This window comes from Bemisia tabaci, chromosome 7, assembly GCF_918797505.1.
Source record: "Bemisia tabaci chromosome 7, PGI_BMITA_v3".
In the NCBI taxonomy this organism is placed as follows: Eukaryota; Metazoa; Arthropoda; class Insecta; order Hemiptera; family Aleyrodidae; genus Bemisia; species Bemisia tabaci.
Genome location: NC_092799.1, coordinates 32,098,833 through 32,117,230, shown reverse-complemented (window position 1 = coordinate 32,117,230; position 18,398 = coordinate 32,098,833). Strand labels below are relative to the sequence as shown.

The following is an 18,398-nucleotide window of genomic DNA, read 5'->3' as shown; positions in this document are numbered from 1 at the left end:
TTCATGTACTTAAAAACATTCGGTGGGTAGCATGCAAATTGAAAGCCGAGGGTTGATATGCTCACTGTCTACACCTATATTTATTTTCATTTAGTTTACATGCAAGTGCAACAAACTTAGATCTAGTTTACATGCAAGTGAAACAAACCTAAAACAAATAGAAGAGTGCGAGACCTAATATAACAATCTACCAAACTTAAAATTAAAAATCTTCAAAAACACCATACGACTGATTACTTTTACTTTATACAACATTGGGAGATGCCGAAAAGAATGGCTGAGATCATTATCTTATCGTTTTCAATCGACGCACTCATTGAGAGATTAAAGAAATGAGTATTCAAGTATCCCCATATTACAGTTAAACCTGAAAACCGTGATATTCTGTTGGGGTTGATCTCAAAATTTTGATGTGATATGTAACAGAAAGTATACTCGGGATATACTTTGCCCAATCACGAGGGGTGAATTGAACAGTGTGTGATGCTTTTGAGACTGGATCGAGCAATTATTCTTTAATGTCAAACTTGCACACATTGACATGGCAAACGAGTAGCCAGCTGCTCCTCTCGGATAAGCCTGGCTAGCCTGCTGATACCCTGGAATCACAAAAATAAACAATATTGTAGATATATCACTTTCTCTCTTATCACGTGATGATTAAGATGTACTTTCTAACTCAATGAAGGAGCAATTCTTAGAAATGTAACTACTTGGAAATGCACTTGCTGAAAACTATACAGTTACAATAATAACGAGTCGTACGTGTCGTATAAAATCCCTCGTAAAAATTGGCAGTAGAATATATGATCCAAAATACCATTGACCTACATCCGGCTGTAAGATTTCAAATAGCTTCTATAGCGCGGCTACACAATTTCTTATAGCCTTTTATAGGCGATGGCGATTAGCAATAGCCAGGCGATACAGTGTATGCTGAACGTTACTAATTACGATTCCTATATAGGACTTGGTGACTTTTTGGACTACCGCTCTCTTTTTTGGTCGTAGTATCTTGATTTATTTTGCGAGGAAAGCTCTGTACTTTTGACGGATGCCTGCCATTCCTAATATGCTAGCGCCTTCCATTCCGTATGATACAGTGCAATACCTCTGGTGTGAAATAGTTGCTTCAAGCGCCGTGGTACGCTGCGGCGCGGCGGGCGGGCGGGCGGCCAGCGCGAAACGCGCATTGGCGCCTACAAACCTAACAGGGATACTTCACGCGTTGCGCAATGCGTGAAGTATCCCTGTTAGGTTTGTAGGCGCCAGTGCGTCGCCGCTCCGCTTTGTGTTAGGCTCTAATATTTAATCTGGCGGAGTCAGCGTTTTTCAACTCATGATTTTGAAATGTTTGCACGCTCTGTATGGATTATTCTCATTTTAATTGATTAAACAAAATATGTATTAAAGGAAAATATAATGTGCGTTTTGTAAATATTAAGGTGGTTCCGTATCAAACTTAATGATTTTCAAAGCACACGAATTTCGACACAATTTCTTATAGCCTTTCACAGCAGATGGCGATAAAGTGTGTAATCCAGCGATAGGAACTATAGCCCGCCTTCATAATGTTTTATCGCTTCGTATAACCCGGCTCTAGGATTTTCTCTGCTTCCTACAGCCAGCTATATGATTTTCTATCGCCTCCTTTAGCCGGCTATAAGAATTCTTATAGTATTTTGGAGTATATAGTATCAGTATCCATGCAATTTTTTCCCTACAAAAACGGTGATTGGCTCATGCAATCACTGGTAAAAAAAAACACATTGGATCTAGAGTCCAGACTCTTGAAAACATTGACAAGAAAAATGACTCTTGATTCAATCAGATTTAAGCTTAAATCAAGAACCAAGCCTCTTAATTTGAGCGGAATTCCTTTTCATTTAAGCTTAAATCTGATGGAATCAAGAGTCCTTGTTCTCGTCAAGGTTTTAAGAGTCTGGACTCTAGATCCAAAGTGTTTTTTTTACCAGTGAATGAAGGGTAAATTTAGTTCTGGTGGTACACTTTGTTTTATTGTTTCAAATTGCTATCTCCACTGAGGGTATTTCGTAGCTTACTCCGTCATCAATAGCATTATCGTTTTTGGACTCATTGTCGGATCCCGCGGTTTTGCAACACCAAATTCCCCCTATTAAACTTATGGAAAGGTATCGATTCTTGGAGGGGCTAGGTGCTCCGACAAGAAGCGATTAATTAACATAGGTTTATATAGAGAAAACCCGGTGTTGCCAAATGGAGATGTTGCATGTGTGAGGAATTTGCGATTTGACTATTGATTCTTATGTAAAAGTTGGCGAGAAACACGATGGTGCCACTGGTTTTCTCTGAAATCAACTCCCGAGCTCAAAACAATTTCTCGAGTTAAGGCCAAAACGGAGGGGATATCCCACCCTACCCTGAGAGTCCACTTCTACATCAAGACCAACTCTCCATGCAAAGGTAGGGAGCAAATACATTAGCAGTGATGCCGTGTTTTCAGTTTTAGAGTCCACAAATAAAGTGGCATCCCTGTCAATGTGTTTGCTCCCTATCTTTGCATGGAGAGTTTGTCTTGATGTAGAGGTGGACTGTCAGGATAGCGTGGGATATCCCCTCCATTTTGGCTTCAACTTGAGAGCTTTTTTTGAGCTTGGGAGTTGACTTCAGAGAAAACCAGTGGCACTATCGTGTTTCTCGCGAACTTTTACGTATAAATCGATGGTCAAATCGCAAATTTCTCACATACAACATCTCCATTGCTAGATCCGCTTCTGGATGTGAATGAACTCACCATGTCAATCTGTTCGGCCGAGCACAGGGAGAACGAGAGTCGCATGTATGGGCAGGGTTTGTTGCCATCGGCCATGAAGACGTACCCGGGGGCACAGACGAGGTTGTTGTCAACGCATCTCTTCGTCACCAGAGAGCGCGCGTCATCAATGCCTTTGACGCGCAACCACAGGAACATTCCCCCGCTTGGATTGTTCCATTCTGCTAGACCTAGTAAGTACAAAGAATCTCATTAGTTCTATTGGTTGATTACCTTTCAAGCGAAAAAAATATATCGACGGTGTGAGTCGGCAATCACATAACTCAGTTCACGACGTAGCGCAGATTTTCTGTCATACTTTATTTTTTAAACGGAAAACTACTCGACGCAGTTTAATAAAACTGCCGATACTTTTCTTCGCTGTGCGGAAAAAATTCTGCAAAAATTGCAAGGAATGATTTCAATTTGTTCTCTTTAAATGAAGTAACATAGAGGCGGAGATTTTCAGATATCGCAAACGCGAAATAAATGATTGCGGACTTAAGCCGTCGATATCACAATGACATCTCTTTAGCGGTTTGTACTGTGAAAATCACTCCCTTGATCATAAGCATTTTAGCCCAATGTGCGGCAGAAGACCAGGTCTGAAAATGGCTCATATCATAAAATCATTTTAAGGTCAAACTATGGAGCTACAAATGACCAGAAATGGCACGATGGTAAAAGTGCTGTAAGTGGATCGAGGGTCCGAGGTTCAGTGAGAAGAACTGATTGTGAGTCAACTGATCACTTTAGGTTTGTAGCTATGTTTCTACATTGGCTTCAACGTTACCTATACTGCAGCTGATGAAGTTCACTTCATATTTTCACATTCAACGTATACCTTACCTTAACTTTAAAAAAAAAGAAAAACAAAAGAGTAAAATGGACAATTATAGCTAAGCTCAAAACTACTTCTGACCATTTTTTAAGATGTGACTTGATTTCTTCTGTTGAGCTGGTTTGCTCAGAAGTTACACGGCACGCCGGTGCCGCTTTGAACTTATGACCACATTTTTTTGCTGTTATGATGGTCCAAAGAAGGCTCTATTCCAAGGGGTAAGTTTGAGAGTAGATACGCACCTGTTAAGTGTTTTTGTGCTGCTGCAATCATAAGATCTCGTTTCTGACGGTAGAATTTCTTGATTCCGGCGAAGTGTTCTCTTAAACCTTCAAAACCCCATTTTTTAAGCAACTGGTAGAGCACAACCTGCGTTTGAAAAGGAAAATGGAATGCGTTAGTAATGAGAAAATGGCACAGTTTCGCCCATAAATGAGGAAAAAGCAATGAAAAATGCAAAGGATCATCAAACGTTTCTTTCCATGTTGATCAATAAAAAAGTATTGAATTGGCAAATCAAAAGACCGCTTAAAACGTACGCTTCTCACGCGAATGGGGGGAAAAAATAAAAAAAAAATAAAAAAGTATGAAAAAATCGAGCACCGTTCCCTGTAAAGTTGCACGAAAAATCAATATTTTCAATCAGTTGTTAATCAACTTTCAGTCAAGCTCTCTGACGAATACCAGTCTAATATCACGCTATGGGCTGCATGAGTAAGACAATCTTTTGAACACCTTGCGCGGATATCCTATAAATTGAAATGTGGAAAATCCTAACTGGAAAAGTCTGATTACACAAGCGCATTAGACTTACGGAGAAAAGAAAAAAGTAGCTGTGACGCACATTTGCGCTGTTTGTTCGACGTAAAACTCGGGTGAAAGCAAGGTGGAAAAAAAAACCTAGGGTGTTATATTACCGCGGTGGATGACGTCAAAAACCCGACTTTTCAAAGTTCGATACCTCGACTAATATTGAACGTAGAAAGTTGCTGTTTAGACAGATCTTATTATTTTTAGATACTCTACAAGAATTAAGCATAGTAGACTCTAAGAAAAAGAGAGAAAAAAAGCAGACGCCGTCGTCCTTTTTTCATGCTTTGAATTTCGGATTTTGCTACTACATCGACAACGTATTGTGCCTACCTCCGTCACACAGTAAAAAATTCCTCAAAATGCGGCCATCTCATTTTTTCTCTGTGCACTAGACTAGTCGATTTACTGGCAGGGTTGCACGAGTGAAATGAAAAATATGAAGTATTGAAAATTTCCGTGAAATATTTCATGAAATTTCACAAAGTTGTGAATAATATAAAAATATGAAACATGCCCTCAGGGGCTGGGTATGCAACACGCAGTAAACAACACCAAAAAGCAAAAACCAGTCGCCTTTCATTTAATCTTGCATTTAATTTCGAATAATATTTTTCATATTATGACAGATTTCACATGAAATTTCAAGATTTTATTTTTCATGAAAAATTGCAACCTTGAATATTGGAGAGGAAGATTTTCTCATACCTGAGACAAAGCGGAGGCATGGAGAGTGGAGACCTGCATGTGAAGCTCCAGACGACGCAAAAGAGGCATAGGACCAGTGACAAAACCCAGGCGCAGACCAGATGACAAAATTTTTGAGAACGAGTCGCACCGCAGAACGCGACCCTCTGTGTCCATCGATAGGAAACTAACCGGGTATGTCTGAAATGAAAAAACCATATCAATTACCATATCATGTTTGCCATGGGATTATTCTCTCCGCATGCGCAAGAAATACATCTCAACTATACGTTTCCACATGAGCGAATTCTTTTTTGCTTAAAGCGCAAGTGAAGCAAAATAGAACATGTTAGGGTGTCTGTTACATCCCTACAGAAAATACGTCATTTGCACTCAATATTATTTTCATGGTTCTTTTCCTCAAAAAGTGGAATAATGTTTTAGCGCATCGTGTACCCCAACATTTTGACGGTGTAAATGTGCAATCACACATATCTCGTTTGCGGTGTCTGAAAATCTCCGCTTCTATGTTATTTTTTTAAAGGAGAACAAATTGGCATCATTCCTTGAAGTTTTTGCAGAATTTTCTTCGCGCAAAGGTGAAAAATCACAGCAGTTTCAAAGAATTTCCGTTGATTAGTATAGTCCGTTTAAAAAATAAAGTGTGGCAGGAAGTCTGCGACGTCGCAAACCGAGTTATGTGATTGCCGACTTACACCGTCGATATTTCCTCTACAGGATGAAACAGTTATTCAGAATGAACGCAATTTTTTTCTCTCTCTCATTTTTCAGCTTGGCGCTGGTTTTTCGGTACTCACCTCATCAAATCCTAGATAATAGTACGGGTCGTCCTCGAGAATCAGGAAATTGTACTCGCAAGCCAGCTGGTAGATTTCGCGTTTTCTCTCTTCACTCAGCGTCACGCCGCAAGGATTTGCCGCTGTCGGGTTCACGTACATAATCTGAAACAAAAATTACTCCTTTCATTGAACAAAAATTTCGAATTACACTGACTTCTAACGGCTTCAATCTAAAGTCGCTGGGCGAATTGCATCCTCTTATTATTCTAACGTAAGGTTATGTGTTTGGCGACTACAACTCTGTCTTTGGGAATTATACCTCTAGGTAACTGCCACAGTGGCACCGCTTGTAGATAAATACTTCATTGAGTTGGCAAAATTATTTCCACAAAGAAGTCCAGTTGCAAAATAAACTAAAAATGCCATTGATAAAATTTAAGCTTCACAGATGATACTTACTTTCAACAAAGATAGAGGTGACTTGAAAGCGAAGGATAACCCGAATCTAAAAATTATAAACCGTTAATCTTCTCGTGATTTTTCAGAAAGTTCAGTTCTCATAGCGCGGGTTCAGCTATCCAAATTGCAAGTATCTTTAAAGATAACACCAGTGGCGATTCTTGGAAGTTGGCAACGCCGTTTTTCCTACATTTTAGATGCGTGTCAAACAATAGATTCTTTCTTCTTTGTAAACGCTGCCTCACCTAAATTCGATATTTTTAATGGATTTAAATGGAAAAACCGATGTTGCCAACTTACAAAATCGCCACCGGATAACACTTCATAGAACGCAAAAGTCTACTCAAGGTCTTTGAATGTTCTATTGAAGCATACTCGTAAAAGCATATATCAAGAGAATTCTCGTAATATTTTCATGCAATCGCAGTAAATGTAAAAGTCAATGCATTTAAAATTTGACTCTTGAAACTATCTCCTATTTACCTAAATATATGCCAAAATAATATATTTCAAAGGAAAATTACCTTTGGCATTGGTTTCTGTTCCCGTTTGCGATCGGCCAGCATCTCCCTTAGGATATCTGGTCTCATTCCGTCTTGGTCCATGTCAACAGCTATGTATTCGCATTGGTAAGGTCTGAACTGTAACAGAAAAAATAATATCATGAAGAGGATCAAAATGGCACTTCCCGACAAAATTGAGATAGTATTTGTACTATAAGTAAGTAGCTCTTTTGAAGCTGCATCCAAAGACGTCAAAAGTAAATTGGTAATCATTAACTTTTAGGGGTCTAGGGAAAAATTGACACCTGGAAATGTATGTATTAACGCATTTTATTAATTGGCATGTTCATATTATGTTTTAAAAAATTAGTCCTCCTCTAGAGAAGGATGTATACAGGTATGAATCTCTACTGCATACAAAGCTCCTTCAATGTGAGAGGATGCAACATGTGGTACCTACATCTCTACTGAATTTATGCGGTGCTTATGAAGTTTAGGTCTCTGCGATACTTTTTCATCCAAAAAGCAGAACACAACCTGCATGTGACATTGACACATATAACTGTTTCGTACGAAAGTTTCGTATGTTATTCTTCTTATGAATATATAATAAAAAAGTATGTTTAATATCTTGCTATCTTAAGTAGGGATTGTTCATAAATCACGTACTGCCGAAAATCCTAGTTCACGATTCAGTTTTTCCCTGCAATGCACCCGTATGACACAGATCAGCACCCCTCGCCACGTGGACTTCACGCAAAATAAGCTCTCGCACTATCAGACTTCGACAGAAGAAAGTTTGACGTCGGTTTAGCATTGAAATTAAATGGAAGATTCAAGATGACTGCTCCTCTGACGAAGTCTGAAAAAGCGTGGACTTATGTGTGGTATGTAAGAAAATAACTTCATTTGACCAATTCCCTGTAACGCACCCTTAAGACAGGATCACACTCTTCTCTCCTCTGGAGGATCACACGTATTTATGAATGACCCCCACATATCACATGTCCACTTACACAATCGAGGACTCCGGTGTAGACAGGGTTCTGTAGAATGACTGCATCACCAGGTTCCACGACCATTTCTACAACTTTGCAAAGCCCTTCTTGGGCGCCGGCGGTTATGATGATGTTCCGTTTTGTCCAGTCTTGGGTTCCATGTACTCTGTCTTGCACATCTTTCAATGTGCTGATCAATGATGCCATTCTGAAGCAGAATATAACGATTCAATCACAAATCAAGTTTTCTCAGTGTTCGCAACCAAAAATAAATTACATTTGGCGATATTAGGTAGTTATAGATTGAGCGGGAAAGTGTTGACAGATGAATTTGGGGTACGTTTGGACCCCGTTAAATAGAAAGGAACCAAGCCACATCAGCTGTTGCCAAATTTAACAGGGGGGATTTCATTCTTTACGAGAGAACGTTTATGCGGATTCCTTTGAAAATTTTTAGGAATTTGCTTTGTAATATGGAGAAAATTCATAGATATTTGCACAAAAATCCGCACAACCGTTTTCATGTAAAAAATTAAACTAGCCGATTAAATTTGGCAATAGCTGATGTAGCTTGGTTCCTTTCTGTTTAACGCGGTCCATTTCAAGTGTGCTCTTTTGTCTGTACTGTACCACTATATGTGCATTTTTACTAATAAAAATGCACATATAGCAGCACATATAACTTCTAAAAGTTGCCCAGTGCTTTACGCAAGGCAAAAACTGGACGCACTCAGCCAGAATGATCCTAACTACATCTCACGGTGTCTAATATTATCCTCGCGCTTTTTTTTTACTAGAAGACTCAGTAAAATTCTACTTTGCAATTTTAAAAAAATATGCCTCGCAATCTAGGACAAATCCATGAGAAGTTTCAAGACGTTATGTTGCTCGGTTTTTGTGTTAAAAATAAAACGTGATAATAAGTAGGGGACGTCACGTAAAGGGATGGCGGCAGGACGTTGATCGAGAGATGTTGCGGTGTCAGTTGCCCGACAACCTCTAGGAGAATAGCCATAAGTGGCGTTTGGGTGTCGGAGAAAGTCAGAGTGCGTTGTAGGACCGACTTTACATACATAATATGTCGCAGGCAATTGGCAATCGCCGGAAATTTACAAGCCAGTGGTAAATAAATATAGAGAGTCATAAAATTCAAAAATAAAAGAACAAGATTAGAGTGCTGATTATGTTGCCGATGATGTGAATAGACACTTTCCCATCCTTAAAAACATGGCAGGAATATGCACACTCAGAAGAGCGTGTAGTGAACTCCGAGACATTAGTTGGGTTGACATCGGACATGCAACTAAACTAACATTATGTCAAAGCGTAGGGTATCACAAAAAATGAAGGCGCTTCAAGCCGAGCTCATACTTTTGAAGACCATAACCCTTAAAAATTGCATTACGCCGATGCGCATTATTGCTATTTATTGAAACAACGTGTGAACTGCTTGCAAATTGCAGGCGATTGCTAATTGACTGCGACATACGAAATAATAAGTAAGCAATATAAAGAGGAGTTGGGCTAATTGGGCTGCATTTTGCAATTTGGAACTATAAATTTTGGCTCCTCTGGAAAAACACTTATGTGCATAGGAAAACTAATGGCACATACGTTGTTCTTAAACAGGGCTAGAATCTATAGGTCCAAATTGCAAAATGTGGTCCAATTATGATTAAATGTCTCCGACTACGAGATGAGGTGGGGTCTTACCCGCTAGATGGGAGGTACTGAAGAGCCTCGGCGAGACGTTCTCCATCGATGACGGCCACTGAGTTGTCCTTGAGGGTAACTTTGATCTCCTTGAAAGGGAAGGTCGAGCCATTGGGTACACCGACGCCGAACTTGATCGCATCAGGGGGCAGTTTCGCAATCAAAGAGGCTAAAAAAAATAAATATAAAAATTACATTCCTGCATGACTGTACCACAGTTTAGAGGGGAACCATATCTTTCAAAATTTTGGGACATTACACTGGTAAAAAAAAACATCTTGGTTCAAGAGTGCAGTTTCTTGTCGCCGGATTTAAGAGTCTGGACTCTTGTTTCGATGCAAAATCCGCTTGAATCAATGCAAAATCCGCTTGAAACAAGAGTTCAAGACTCTTTAATCTGGCGACAAGAAACTGCACTCTTAAGTCAATGCACCGCGGCATTGGTCCAAGAGGTTTTTTTTACCGGTGTAAAATTTTTCGAGGAAACCGTTGATGATAATGCATTGCAAATTAAGTTATTAATGGATGAATAGAATATTTGCCTCAATATCTCAATGAAGTAGAAAAGGGGTAGAAACTGTACAAAAAAGATGGCTGAATCCCAGTGGCGTGACGTGCTTTGCGAAATATCGATTGTTATGCCATTTAAACCTATAGAGAAGGATCGATAAACAGGGTGTTCCCAGCGAACACCTCAATAATCGGTTTTTTGCCATAGGTTTAAATGGCAACAATCGATACGTTGCAATTCACGCCACGCCACTGCTGGATCCACTCCAGAAATTACTTCAGCACGCGTTGGAAAATGCTCATTTCTCAATTGTGAGCATGTTTCAAGCAGAAATACTTGGTTCATTGTTTCTAAAGTGAAATTCGGGCGGCGAGACTTGCGTTAATGCGATTTCATTCAAGTCATCACGCTGCTTTCAGTGAAATCTTTAAACAGAACAATCAGAGAGGGTGACAAATCGGGGCGATATGTTGCGCCTGCATTTTGCAAGGTAGCCCAAAAAGTATACCGCGCACCGCAATAGCTTCATCGCCCAGTGACTGATAATTTTGTCAATCTGCAATTGGCTTTTTCAGCCTTAACAATTTTAATTCCTGCCACATTAAACTGAAAACCGGATGCTCAATTAAAAAGTATTTTTTACCGTTGAGTAATTTTTTCAATGCATGTAGCAATGCTTTTCCCGCATCAATTTTAAAACAAAACCGATCTTGTTGTCGATTCGATTACGAGCATCTGAGAATGACGCTAGCTCGGTGTGCAAACTCAAACCGTCGAGAAAAATCAGAAATAGGGGAGGAGCCTGACCATTGATACTTTACTGTGTTACGCATTGTTGAATGTCGTTTATTCTTTTCCGCCCATTCAACATTCGGTGTTATCTAACCTAAGAGCACATTCCACGGTCGTTGGGTCTAGTGATAGCGGTAAGTTAGCTTAAAAATCGATAATCGACACTCTACGACGCAAAATGCGGGCCTTTTCAAGATGTTAATCAGTCGTTTTTGTCCGAAAGGTCAGCCAATCCGTAGTGGGTGATCAGCAGCGTGATTTTAATCGAAAGAGATTAAGCTTCTTTTGCAGCGGTGACAAACGGCCGCAAAATTAGGATTTTTTTCTCGGCACATTCAAAGTAGAATAATCGAGTTTTCAAAGATACAAGACAACTGTGGGTCGGAATGCACGCTCTTGAATAGTTATTGCGTCTGATTTTCTGGTTTCTCGTCTCTTTTTTTCTACTTCGTTTGTTGATAAATCTGTATATCACGAAATAAAGACAGAGTAAGGCAAATTGACATGTACATTGTACAATGACTAACTGAGCACGTGTATTTTATTTATAAATTAAAAAGCATGAGGTTATCGGGTTAGGAAGTAGACTCATTGTTGAACTAAATTTAGGGACGTGTAGAGATCTCGAGAAAGAAATTTTCCGCTACTTTGTGGAAAGTTGCGATTTCTTGACTCATTTTTTATGACTAAAGTAACAAGGATTACATGATCTCCGAATTTTCGTTTTAAAAACAAATGCTGTTGAATTTTTTTAGTTTCTTGTACTGCTTAAGGAAAAGAGTTCACACATGAAGAGGCCAATTAAAGTGACAATACGAACTGCGCACATTATATTTGGACTAAGTGAACCGGAAATGAATCGTATACTTTGAAATCATGCTAAGATTGTTCATGTTATCCTATCGAGAGAAAAAGATAGAACATTCAACCAGCTTTTGGTTTTTCTGCAGAGTAATATGGATTACTTTAAAGATATATGACTTACTTTATAAGTTTTATTTTGTCGTGTGGTCTCGGTCTCTCCTCCTAAAGAAAATGTTACCCAATACAATACATTACAACGATGTAATATTCTTGATTCTTTTCTGATAGATAAATGCCATTGCATGCATGAAATATGTGTTTGGTTTTTGCTTTTTCCGGCATGAAAAATTACTAATCACGAGGTGATTAAATTATTATTGTTTGTGTTTCCGCGGCTTTATTTCGATACCTTAGTTTAAGATGTCTACCTGCATCATATTTCATCTATGAGCAGAAAATTAAAGATCTTTCATCTTAACCAGCGTAAAGTAGAAAAAATTCTCGGCGTTTTTACCAAGGTCCGTTGGTACCTTTACCATCTCACTTTTTTTTTTAATCAATTATTGGTAATTTTACCAAGACAGACTAGTAAGCTTACCTAAAAACCGGTATTTTTACTGTTTTTTCCAGGTAAGATTACCACTTTTATTGGTAATCAGTTCCCGGTAACTTTGCCATTTTATCTCGGTAATTCTACCACAATCGATACAAAATATTGGCGTTTTTACCAAGGTCCAGTAAAATTACCGAGATTTCTCGGTAAAATTACCAATTCCATAAATGGTAATTTCACCAAGATTAAACTGGGATCAAATAGAACCCTGAATTCTTGGTAATTTTACCCTTTTCTTAGTAAATACACCGAGATTTTTTTTTGTGTGGCCCTTTTTCGAGACCATCGACTCAAATACGCCGGTAATACTCACTAAGTTCTCGCAGTTCAGCGGGGCGTCTGCCTTTGGATATGGTGTTGAGGAAGTAGTCATAGTCCAAGTCCAGATCCAAAGGCGCTGGCCTTCGGGAAAGGGGTCCGTAGTCGAGCCTCATCTCGCTGATGCTGTTTTCCTTGTTCGCGATGTTGATGGTTTTCAGGGATTCTTTGGAGGTGCGTTGGTTCTCTTTCAGGTTTCTCAGGTTCTCTCGGGAAGTCCGTTGGTTCTCTTTCAGTTTTTTCAGGTTCTCTTTGGCCGCTTTCAGGTTGGTTTCGAATTGGCTGTTCTGAAGGTTTAGTAGATTCGTGGAATCTAGCAATCGACCTGAAAGTGGAAAAGACATGGTTTTTATGCGGACACTTGAGAAATAGGTTTTAGAAAAGCAGATACACGGGAAAAGATGGACTGGTGATTTAACAATTACATTGCGTTAACGAATATGTCCGACATGTTTGAAATGTATATATTTAACAATAGTGGAAAGATAATTTAACCACGCTGATGGTTAAATTAACATTTTTTATAGTAAATTCTACATTGTAACATGTCGAATACTACAAAATTGTTACATCAGCGATTTCATTTTTCTCCGTGTAGCTCTCGGTGGATGTAGGTTACATGGTAAAGAGTAAACCTTAAGAACGTCGATAAACATTGCTCTCCAGTTTAAATAAATTATTTTAAATATTACTGTCCTTATACAAAGGCACCCAATATCCTAGTAATATACTTACCCCAACCGATATCTTAAATTGCTTTTGCCTCCACTCCTCCACTCTCTTCAAATCAGTGGCGTGGCGTGCTTTGCGATGTATCGATTGTTAGGCCATTTAAACCTATGGAAAATGATCGATAAACAGAGTGTTCGCAACGAACACCTTAATAATCGATTCTCTATCATAGATTTAAATGGCAGAACAATTGATATGTCACAATTCACGCCACGCCACTGCTTCAAATGTATTAAATAAACCTTTTTTGTAACAAAGATATACACAAATCGATGGTGAAACTGCAAAAATGCCCCTCTCGGTTTCCGACATTTCATACTTCCTGCCATACATGATTTCCAATGTGGAAAACTACAGAGCGAAATTCCTTGAAAACTTCTCTGATTCTTCTTCTTAACGTGAAGCTCCTTCACATTGTTCACAAATGTTCGCTAACATTTCAATCCATGATGTTTACTGATTGTGAGAGTCCTTTTAAAAAATAAAGTAGAAGCGGAGATTTTGAAACACCGCAACCAAAATACGCGTCTTTACCTAGATATTTATTTTTTACGTATCGAACGTTTTCTTGCAAGAAGGACCTGTGTGCAAATACATTAAATTGAAAAGGACTATGCAGTACGTAAACTATGTTTACAAAGTTCCTTTTGATTCAATTTACCCTCGCATGGTTCCTTTCAGCACGGATAAATGCTAATATTTTAATTACGTAAAGTAATTAAAAACTGTCACGTGACGACGCTTGACTCTCCATTCGTTACCACCTGTAACGCTGCGTGAAAAAAACGTGACGTCCATAATACCTCTGGGACGTTACGTAATTAGGGTACGACCTCAAGGAAATCTTCCGCAAAGACCGGAGATATATGATTTGTTTTTCGCAATGACTAGACTTAAATCGCTGATTCTCCAATGGCATAACCTCTCAGCTGATATAGCGGCATTTCTTGTAAGTTGAACTAAAACGGAAGATAGGGCGGGGCTTCATTTGTTGACCAACCAGATACTTCTAAACAGAAGTGTCGGCAGCCCAAGCGGCAGAACCGTATAATCAGGTGGTTGTTTTTCAAGTGTTTGAAAAAGAAGCCGATCATTAGAGATACAAAGTTAGTCTGTCACGATTTTTTTATAGTTGGCGGCAATCTAAACACCAATTAACCCATCACCCGCTATTTATCGCGCGACCTTTCGATGCGATAAACGAGTGCATCTACCGACAGACACGTCGGTATTAGATCCTATTAGGGTAAATAGATTTTTTTGGTCACAACTAAGTAATTAAAAATGCGCTTAGTGTGGTCAATAGGGTGCTGTCTACTTTGTGCACGTGAATTCTTTTGCATGTCAGCCGGCTGATTGTTGAAATTGATAGACAAAGCCATAGAAAAAGAAAACATAAGGAGTATGGAGCGATCTGATTGGTTGAAATGGGTGGCTCCTATAGACTAAAAGGACCATTGCAACCACTCGCTTTCACCAACAGGATCCCTCCATATCCATTTTGTCTTCTTTGTCTATAGCTTTGTCTATCAATTTCAACCATACCGAGAAAAATACACCGATTCTTTGGTTACATGGACTAAACTTTGGATCATATTAAACATTTAAGTCCTTCGGTTTAATTAACAGAAACTTTGAGTCTTAGGAATTGAATTTTGGTTAGCAAAACCAAAGTTTGGTCTATGTAACCGAAACAGTGGACTCTCTGAACCGAAAAACTGTGGTCTCTAATATGAACTAAACTTATTTTCTGCGTGCGGAGGTCAGTGTGATATTCTGTCAGTCATGCTTCTCTCTTACAAATAAAAATTAGGGTTCGGGGAGATTGACCGCGCGATTTCGGAAAAATGAGATGAAAAATACGTTCAAGGGAAAAGTAACATCGGAAAAGGAAAATTGCGACTTCCTTAAACTCAATTACTTCTCAGTCACAGGCTTAGCTACAAAAGACAAAATTATTATTTTAGGCGGTGCTTTCATGGAAAATCATTAATTTATTTCCAAAATAGACAAATATATTTAACAATAAACGTGATGCTGACGCTATGTGCACCATTTACAAGTCCAAATAATGGACTGCACTTAACAGAAGGGGGCAAACTCGGTCACAAAGTTTTCAAAATCGCGCACTCATTTCCTTTAAAAGTCCTAAAAATATGAACAGTAATGCACTTTACACGATTTGAGATTAACAGGTTTTTGAGCATATACTTAGTCGTGCATTGTATACCTATCCCCAAACCATTGGTTGGTAACCTCAAGGATGCGGGTAAATTCAGTTTATATTTTCTTTATTTAAATCTCATGAGGGTTACCGGACTCTGAACGCGATTGTTTCTGCAAGTCGGTCACATGAAAAGCATTATGTGACGCGCACAAAGAATTATCTGTCGGATGTGAGAAGGAGTCGGAGTAAGAAAAAGAACGAAAAAATCAAAACAATGCGGTTTATCAACTGCGTTTGATAAAACTTTAATCTATGTAACTACTTCCGACTTACAAGGAGTGTATCCCGATGCAATCAGTATTTTCAATGTCAATATTATTTTCTGATACCTGACCGTATCTGTAAATATTTTTTAAAGCTGACCAATCGAAACGCTGTTCAAATTCGCTCACTCCTTCGTTCATTCCTCACTCTTCAAATTCGATACAAGCAGAGCTAATAGACATTGATTGATCGACGTAGTTGCATGTTTTAAGGAGGATGGATTTATAGGAAGTAGTCCCTGCGTTAAAAAAAAGAAAATCATAATTTTTTATCTCGACTATTTGTAAGTCATAAGAAATTAGCTCAATAAAATGTGATTTTTATGGAATTACATTCCTTCAAATATGTCTTTAAAAAATTCGTCATCGCAACAGGTGGCAGTGAAGCTGTCAGCCGTTATCAATGACTACCAGAATTGCGTCGGGGACTGATATGACATAATATTTGTAACTCGATAAGTCGAGAGTATGTTTACACGCATTTGTTGACGTTTTCGTCTACAGTATTTCAATTAGGATTCATGCGTGACAAAAAACACGTAAAAGACCGGGGGAAAAAGTTTACGTTTGCTTCCTCGTTAAAAAGAAATAATGATCACTTGAGAAGTCAAAATTTTTGTCGCAGAGGGAGAAGATGAGGGAGATTCGTTAAAACATAAAATTATGAAATTTGATGATTGTAGAACTAAAATCTTTTTCTCTTCAACTTTTGCTACAGTATAAAGACGTCATCGACCGTTGGTTGTCATTTCATTCGCAAATACAGTAAAGTTCAATGTTATCTCAATAGTTAATAAGCATAACTTTTGCACGCAAAAGAGGAGGAGATGAGAAGTAAAAAAATTCGTCGAAAAATAAAATTAAAACTGAAAAGCGGTATTAGCATAAAAAATGCAAACTACCTTATCCTCTGAATCCAGGCTGCTTGAGAATTAAGGTTATTTGTGATCAAAGCCATGAGCCATTTATGCGAAAAATAAGACTTTTAGAGGGATGATTCATCCAAAATCTCATTCCGTTTATTCGAAACTTTTCATTGATCTAGTAGGTGTTACTTGACATTAAAAATGGGGTAGATACATATTTAACGATTTCTTCGGGATAACAGCTCATTTTCTGCCATTCGTGGGCACTTATTCTAATATGCCTGGTAATCGCACTGAAACACTTCTCTCCTTGCCCACATTTAATGTGCTTCGGAAATGAGATGTTTGTAGATCTACTAGTGCTGAGCATGGTATTGGTATGCGCTTTTGAGCATCAAAACTCTCTTTTCCCTGGTTCGAAATGATTAATTTGACTTGATTTTTCCCCCTCTTTTAATCAGTGGTTTAGATATTTTTCAAAGTTTAAAAAACAAATCGTTCGCTTTACTGCCTATAAAAATGATGTTTCAAAGGTACTAGGAAAAAGAGATTGACGTTTTTCCACATTTTACGGGATGTCTGAAAAAAATGCGTCCTCTGATTAGACTTTTGCTGAAAAAAAAGTGTGCTTGGATGTCTTGTCACGCACATGACAGTTTAGCTTGAAGTTATCGGCAAACATTCGCGTCAAAAATTTAGATTGAAGTTTCAAAATGAGATTTTTTTTCGAGATCGGCAAGCTCAAAAAGTACGCTTGAAAATTACTTTTCCCTCAAAGTTTCAACTGAAAAAGAACCAAGTTGACACTTTTTTAATTAAAGACTCTTATGAACAAGCTGTGATACTTTTGTTTAATGCTTCCGATGTCAAAGCACGGAGGACGATAATTATTGTTTTTCTTTAATTTATATTTTTTTCAGCGATGTTGTAGTTTCCTCATAATTGATAGTTGAAATTTTGGTGCGCAAGTTCTTCCATCCCAATGGTTCTCCCCCTCTTCAGGGAACTTAAAAACGCGCCTACGTATAGAAACGGCTGAGCGCTTCTCTAATACGAACGAATCAGTGGCGTGGCGTGAATTTCGATGTATCGATTGTTATGCCATTTATACCTATAATGAAGAATCGATTATCAAGGTGTTCGCTGCGAACATCTCGTTTATCGATCCTTTGCTATAGATTTAAACGGCATAACAATCGATTTATCGCAAAGCACGCCACGCCTTTGGAACGAATTAGAGCATCCCGGCTTGTTTTATTGCTCATCCTTGCCAATAGCTCTTACCCAGTCATGACCATTAATAGAGAAAAAGATGAACTTTGGTACTTACAAGCTCCGGACATGATGAAAGTTTGAAATTAAAGAGCAATCACTCTCTCTTGAAGCACTATAAACGGTTTTCAGGGGAATCCTGCATTTAGGCCCGCAATCGCAAACCGAATCGCAACATGATTATGAATTTCGATCGACCGTGTAATCTGAGCAAACTAAACGATGTCATGTGTGTAATGTGTGTGGCGCGAGAGGTTTGATGCTGGCCGCAGCCAGGCGGGCCTTTTATACCCTCCGACAGAGCCAATCAGTTCCTCCCTCCCCTCCCCTCCGTCAAAAGTTAAAATTCTTCATTCAACTTTTTTTCTGGTGCGCACGGTGCAACCTCCCTGATA

The 18,398-nt window shown here is 38.7% G+C and overlaps 1 protein-coding gene across 1 annotated transcript; it reads right to left on the bottom strand.

The window, feature by feature from the left end:
• Nucleotides 1-52: 52 nt before the first annotated feature.
• LOC109032104 (kynurenine/alpha-aminoadipate aminotransferase, mitochondrial) lies at nucleotides 53-18,272 on the bottom strand. The gene is made up of 10 exons (XM_019044062.2): nucleotides 18,062-18,272; nucleotides 12,639-12,968; nucleotides 9,606-9,774; nucleotides 7,911-8,100; nucleotides 6,916-7,032; nucleotides 5,951-6,094; nucleotides 5,154-5,333; nucleotides 3,878-4,004; nucleotides 2,777-2,985; nucleotides 53-599 (listed from the first exon to the last, which is right to left on the bottom strand). Exons 1-10 carry the CDS (start codon nucleotides 18,072-18,074, stop codon nucleotides 522-524), a joined length of 1,557 nt encoding a protein of 518 aa, XP_018899607.2. The 5' UTR covers nucleotides 18,075-18,272; the 3' UTR covers nucleotides 53-521.
• Between the last annotated feature and the right edge of the window lie 126 nt (nucleotides 18,273-18,398).